This window comes from Mus pahari, chromosome 13 (assembly GCF_900095145.1).
Source record: "Mus pahari chromosome 13, PAHARI_EIJ_v1.1, whole genome shotgun sequence".
Classification (NCBI taxonomy): domain Eukaryota; kingdom Metazoa; phylum Chordata; class Mammalia; order Rodentia; family Muridae; genus Mus; species Mus pahari.
In genome coordinates, this window is record NC_034602.1 from 27,547,623 (window position 1) to 27,555,210 (window position 7,588).

At 37.0% G+C, this 7,588-nt stretch overlaps 1 protein-coding gene across 1 annotated transcript in view; it reads right to left on the reverse strand.

Moving 5' to 3' along the window:
* Positions 1-6,036, reverse strand: part of Poln (DNA polymerase nu) — a 133,785-nt gene extending 127,749 nt beyond the window's left edge. Inside the window, exon 1 of the mRNA XM_021210304.2 lies at positions 5,887-6,036. Within this exon, the coding sequence (XP_021065963.1) occupies positions 5,887-6,025 (139 nt within the window). The 5' untranslated portion in view covers positions 6,026-6,036. The remainder of the gene's footprint in view (positions 1-5,886) is intronic.
* Positions 6,037-7,588: the final 1,552 nt, after the last annotated feature.

A 7,588-nucleotide genomic window follows, 5' to 3' on the forward strand; every position in this document is an offset into this window, starting at 1 on the left:
GTGGAACAACAATATGAACTAACCAGTACCCCCAGAGCTCGTGTCTCTAGCTGCATATGTAGCAGAAGATGACCTAATTGGCCATCATTGGGAAGAGAGGCCCCTTGGTCTTGCAAACTTTATATGACACAGCACAGGGGAATGCTAGGGCCAAGAAGTGGGAGTGGGTGGGTAGGGGAGCAGGGGTGGGGTGAGAGTATAGGGAACTTTCAGGATAGCATTTGAAATGTAAATAAAGAAAATATCTAATAAAAAAAATAAGATAATTACAAAAAAACCCCTACAAAACACTTTTTAAAAAACATAAAATTCTAAAAATAAATACAAAAGAACACTAAAAAAAACCTGTTTGTTATGTTTCATTTGTGGTGGGCTGTGCTTACCTTAGGATGCCAGTGGTCAAAGGACAACTATCAATGTTGGTTCTGTCCTTCTATCATGTGGGTGCCAGGGATTGAACTCAACTTGTCAGACTCAATATTAAGCTCCTTTACCTGCTGCTTTATCTCACTAATTAGACATTGTTTTCTTATTCCTGATTTTACAGAGAATGCTTTCAATTTTTTTCTCCACTTAATCTAATGTTTGCTATCGGTTTTTTATTTTTTTTAAATTATTTTCTCATTTTCATGTGTGCAGTGTGCAAGTGTGTATACATGTTTGCAAATACAGGTACACATGTGAGTAGGTGCATGAACACATGGTGCTTGTGCAAGTAGAGATTCAAAGTTGATGTAAGGAATCTCCCATCACCCTTCTACCTTATTCATTGAGGCAGAACTTCTCAAACTGAGAATTCACGGGTAAGGCTAGTCTCACTACAGACACACACACGTGTATATATACACACACATACAGCATTTACATGAATTCTGTAATCTTAATACTAGTCCTTGCACTTGTGTAAGTACTTTAATCATGGAGTAATCTTCACAATCCTTAATTTTAAAAACACACTTACCTATGTTTGTGTGTGAATGTGCCACACCATGCACACAGCCAGGAAACAACCTTCAGGAGAAATTCTCACATTCCACCAGGTAGATCCTGGTGATTGAACTTAGGTGGTCAAACATGGAGGGAAGTGCTGTTACCTGATCCTAACTGTCTTACTATGCTAAGGTATGGTCCTTCTAGACCTAGCAGCTTCAGGACAAGTATGAAAGGGTAATGAACTTTGTCAAATGCCCTTGTCAAATATATGTATCTATTGAGATGATCATGTGATTTCTATCCCTGATTCTATTTATGTGCTATATTAATTTACTAATTTGCTTGTTTTGAATCATCGTTATATCCTTGGAATAAAACTAACTTGAGGGGCTGGTGAAATGGCTCAGTGGGTAAGAGCACCCGACTGCTCTTCCAAAGGTCCAGAGTTCAAATCCCAGCAACCACATGGTGGCTCATAACCATCCTTAACAAGATCTGACTCCCTCTTCTGGAGTGTCTGAGGACAGCTACAATGTACTTACATATAATAAATAAATCTTTAAAAAAAAAAAAAAACCTAACTTGAACATGTTGTACATGCCTTCAATGTGGTATTAAAATTCAGTTTACAAGTATTTCATTGAGAAAAATCTGCATCCATGTTCATAAAGGAAACAAGCAATAAAACACTGTGAGCTGTGAAAGGTCAAAAAGGCCTCAAAAAAACCAACCAAACAAAAAAAAGGTCAAAAAGGAAATGATGAGTACAGGGGAGACAGAAAAGTGTCACATTTTCAGAGTCATAGTTAAAATCTGAATGGAATAACAACAAAAATATAAGTTGAAGTTATAACTTTGCACTGGTATACAATTTATAGACTGATGCAGATTTAAGGTTTTCATTGGTGTGAATTTATTATATTGATATAAAATTTGAAATTAATTAATGGCTATTCTTTGGTAGGTATTGTACCTATGCAACCCATCTAACAATACAAGGCTTAATCCAGTCCTTCTAATAACTTCCATTACAAACTGTTTAGGATGATTAAGTAACATGAGTTAAAGGCCAGATAGTAAACTCATGGTTGTATTATATTCTGATCCAATTACAATATGGTGGGGTTTTTTGGTTTTGTTTGTTTGTTTTTCGAGACAGGGTTTCTCTGTATAGACCTGGCTGTCCTGGAACTCACTTTGTAGACCAGACTGGCCTCCAACTCAGAAATCCACCTGCCTCTGCCTCCCGAGTGCTGGGATTAAAGGCGTGCGTCACCACGCCCGGCACGATATGGTGTTTTTCATTTACTCAAATTGAAATGACTAAGCATAGCAGAGTTAAGGTTTAACAGTTCAGATATACTTTGCACAGTCTTCAAAAGTGTCAGAAGTCCACAGAGTACAACATTTAAGGACATTTCGGTATTAAAGATCATTTGACTAGAGACATGTTTGCTCTTGATAGCACCCTCAGAGAAAGTGAGCATCAATAGAGTTGTTCCAGTTGTGGTAAGATAGCCACCGGGCAAGAATTGTCTCAGTTCTTCTATGGACAATAATACTGTCCAAGAAAAGGACACATTATACAGAATAATTGACCGATAACTCTGTCAAGACAGGGTAAGCAGTCCTCAATAATTCTGCTTTGCAAAGGTCTGTCAGAAGATCCTGAACCAGGAAGCTGAAGACTGATGCTCCAACATTTTGAGGAATGAGAGACTATCCAGAGAGTCTGTGGACTCTACAAATTGGTTAAGTTTTAAAAGCTATGTTTTATGATTCCTGTATTTTCAGATATATTTAAGTCATTCTTGGATTTCTGACGTGGTTGAAGACTAGTTATAGTCTCATAGTAAACACAAATTGTTTAGCACTGAGAGAAGTTATATAGATTTGAGAGGATGGTTTTCCGATGGCAATACAAGCTAAAACCTGAACATAATTCAGGTATAGAATTGTGGCTTAAGTTAGATGTTAGAGTACTTTATCCAAATGGGACAAAGATGATGGACTGGATGTTAAGTGTATCTTATACCTTATAATTTGCATAATTGTAATGGTTGTGCTCAGATTGTATCTGAAAGAGCCTTTTAATTGGACAAAAAGGGGAGAATGTTGTAGGTTGCCCTGGTGCTGTTTGTATTCTAATGTTCATTCTGCTTCCTCAAGAAGGGCTGCCCTGATGAGTAGATCATGTTTTCAGGGGATTTCATGAGAACCTTCTTCCCATTTTAACTAGTTAAATAAAGGCTAAAGCCTGTGATTGACCAATGCAAGGGAATGGTGGGGCTAGAGGTTTTAGAGAGTAGGGGAAAAGAAGGGAGGAAGGGAAGATGGAGGAAGAGGAAGAGGAAGTGGAAGGACAATGGAGCAGAACCACATGACCAGGAGAAGTCACAGTAGCAAGGAATCTCAGAGCTGGGGAAAAAAGCCACAAATAGCAAGGGATATAATAGCTGGGGAATAGAATAGTGTTGAGGTAATTCTGCCCAATCCAGACATGCAGCTTACAAATATTACAGTTGAGTTGTATGGTTTTTGCAGAGGCTTATTGGGGTTGGAGATTTACTGCAACACAAAAAGATGGAAAATAGAGAATAGCAGAATATAATATATAAAGGGGAGTTTGAAACCAGATAATACATAGGAATACATGGTAACATTTCTTGGGACAAACTTTCCAGAGAACAAGGACAAAGAATGACCTCAAGCCATGGCACAAGCAAAACAACCAAAGTGGCAGAAAACAAAAAACTTGAAGGCTACCATAAAAATCTCCATGAGGCAGGGGCCTGAATGAGAGCAGTGACCTTGGGAACTAAAATCTAAATGCTTTTAGGGCCATGAGAGTGATCTGAAGGAAGGATTTCATACTTAATTTTACACATAAAAATTTTTACTCGGGCTGGAGAGATGGCTCAGCAGGTAAGAGTACTGACTGCTCTTCTGAAGGTCCTGAGTTCAAATCCCAGCAACCACATGGTGGCTCACAAACACCTGTAATGAGATCTGGTGCCCTCTTCTGGAATGTCTGAAGACAGCTACAGTGTACTTATGTATAATAATACATAAATCTTTAAAAAAAAACTTTTTTATTCATTTACTCCTAATTAAAAAGAATACAATCATCACAGGTCTATTTTGTCATTTTGTTTCTATTCTGTCCTTGATATTTCAAAATACTCCTACAATACACAGGGAATAAAGATGAGTTTCACATTAAATGGATTTTAACAAATACTTTTTAGGAAATCAGCCCTTTATGAATTCATGTTTGCAAAATATTTTTAATATAATATATATCCCTAAACTCTAACTAAAATTAAAGTTCTAATAAATGTGTGCTGGAATGTTTTTTATATGAAAATGAAGATAAAAATAAACATACATACTGACCAAAAAAATTCTTAATCTCAAGTATAACACAGCATCTAGTCAGCTAATAACCTTGAAAACTCCTTTGACCCCAGTAACTGGCAAATCTTTTGACAGTATTACTGAACAATATAACGCCAAAAAGTTTACAGATGAACCCAATTCTGAATATAAAGGGAGTTAAGATTTAAAAAAAAAAAAAAAGCTACAAACACAAAAGCTTCTAATACAATGGCTTAAAGAACAAAGTGTAAATGTATTTCTTTCATGTTCTGAAATACAAGGTCTCAGTTGGTGGTAAAGCATCTTCATGAAGTCTTTACAGGCGCAGGGTCATTCTGGCACATGACTGCACGCCCACCCTATGAGACTGTTGTTTAGACTAGGACTGAAGAGAAATTATCCTGAGTTCCAACTGGTAATCCAATTTACAAGCAAGTTGATCGTCTTCAAACGTGCCTTGGAAGGGGCATTTACTATGTGAGTTCATACTTTGCTGACAGGGACCTGATGCAATGAAACTGACCCATGAATAGACCTGTGTACCTCAGACAGGAAGTCTGGACCCCTACAAATAGATAAGTAATCTCTGACAAAGAGGTCTTTGAAGCAATATAAAATGCCTTTCATTATAAAAGTTGTAGTAAGTCAGGTAGTGGTGACCTTTGGACAAGAATATTTTGAGAAAAATTGAGATTCTAGCAATGTAAGCAGTAATTTTCACTTAGGCTAGCTGGCCAGTAAACTCCCTGTATCTACCTGCCTCTACCTCAAATACTGAGGTTACAGACACACACAGCTGGCTTTTCCATCTGAGTACAAGGGATTCAAACTGAGCTGCTAAAGCCTGATGCCTCTTTTTCACTGAGTCATCTCTCCAGCCCCAAGTACTATTGTCTCTTAACTGAGAAAATGTGTTTATTTGTTAGTGTTTGTGCCAATACTTGGTAATAGTCTGAATGATTTCATCTCAATATCCTAACAGTATCACTTATAACTTATTTTGTATGAAAAGAAGCCACTGGTTTTGCTGATTAAAAAAACAAAAAACAAAACAAAACAAACTACTTGTTACAAACCTTTCAGGTATACCTGAACCTGAGAATATATGCCACAGCTTTTTACTATTATACCACACATCATAAACCCATACAGACAAAGCCATACTTCTCTGATACCCAGAGTTTATACATTTTATGGCAGTACAATAACAGAAACACTTCTCTTATGATCATATACAACAGCAACTATTATGTACAAATTCAATAATCTGACAGTCAAACAAGAGGCATTATAAAAGATCTCATCTTCTTTGAATATACTAGAATACCTGAAACAAGGAAGAATGTGTTGTATTAAAACAATGGGATTAGACTTCAAATTCAGTAAGCAATTTGGTCACAATGAATGGAAAGGCAGGGAGGAAACATATTTGAAACTACTTCCTTTTTAGGCAGCAAAAATCCCTACAAAATATAAAGTTCTATGGAATAATTTTATATCCATTTCACTTAAGTCTTAGTCTTTAAAATAATTAACATTCAAGACAATAAAAGGAAGGCCCATAAAATTACTTACTCTTTGTACTCTCTCCCTCATTCCTAGAATCCATTAAATCACCTGAACGCATAGCAGACATAATCTTCTGAGCAACAGCGGAGAGAGGTGTCTCACAGAGATCAAAACCTACATATGCCTCATAATTTTCCATTTTCATAAAGTCCTAAATATAAGATAAGTACCCACATATTAATTTTAAGACTTTAAAAGGATTTATGTATATTATTTTTAAAAAGTATTAAAAACTACAAGAAACAGGTTTCAATTATGAAACACAAATAGGATGGAAAAATGAGAAGTAAGACATGTTGATGCAAGGTGAACAGGGAGACTGAGGCAGGAGAAAACAGTTCAAGCCAGCCTAGGCCCCTTAACAAGACCCAGTCTCAAATATTTAAATTTAAAAAAAAAATGCTGGGGATAAAGCTCACTGGTAGAGAGAGCATTTGCTTGGCATATGCAAGCCCTGGGTTTGATTCGACTCGCTGGGTGGTAGTGGTACACATCTTTGATCCCAGTACTAGAGAGGCAGTGGCAAGTGAATCTCTGAATTTAAGGCCAGCCTGTTGTACAGAGCCAGTTCCAAGACAGCCAGGACTACACAGAGAAACCCCATCTTAGAGGGAAAAAAAGCCTTTTACTTTCTAATTAACCAATTATAAAGTAAAAAGTGTACTGAAATACTCCTCAGTTCTAAAAAACGACCTATTATTAATTTCCAAGCATATGACTGACTATAAATATGGGAGTTAAAACTGACTTGGGTCATCAAAGCAGACAACCTGCCATCTTGGCACTGACATACCCTACTGGTCCCCAAGCAGGTAAAGGTTTAGGTGAAAAGAACAGAACAAGCATCTGGTTCACACATCTAAATTACCTGGAACCAATTTAAAACAATTTTGCTACCACCCACCAGGAAAGCAGTTAATGTATTTTGCCACATTATTTTCTTTCTAAAAATGAACAAAAAACTTTTGAGATATATAACAAAAGTAAAAAAAAAAAATTCTTAGAGCTATTCAAAACAGCTGATCTCTTATGCGTGAAATGAGCTCTTTGATAACTGATAAGCAGTCTAATGTGGTGATGCATGCTGATAATCCCAGCACAGTCAATGCAGGACCATGAATTCAGAGAGTGGCAAGCAGATCTCTTAAATTCAAGCCCAGTCTGGCTAGCCAGTGCTACAAAAGCACAGCACCTCCACTCTGAACAGGGGTTACAGGGGTTAACAACCAAACTAATGCAAACTAAATAACCCCTATCTTAAATGTATAGGACCAAAGTGTTTCAGATATTTTAATTTTTGTACATATACAAATTAGGTATCTTAGGGCTAGAACTCGAGCTGAAATGTGAAATTCATTTGTATTTCAGACAAACTGAAGGTTGTTTTATAATTTAGCATATCTGTTTTGTGACTCTGACCTATTATGCAAGATTAGATGTAGAATTTTTCACTCATGGAATCATCCCAGGTACTTATAAAGTTTCAGATTTGGGACCATTTAAAAACTTCAGATTAGGGAAGTTCAACTTAATACTAAATCTATTAAAATAAAAAGTTGCGCCGGGCGGTGGTGGCACATGCCTTTAATCCCAGTACTCGGGAGGTAGAGGCAGGCGGATTTCTGAGTTGGAGGCCAGCCTGGTCTACAGAGTGAGTTCCAGGACAGCCAGGGCTACACAGAGAAACCCTGTCTCGAAAAACCAAAAA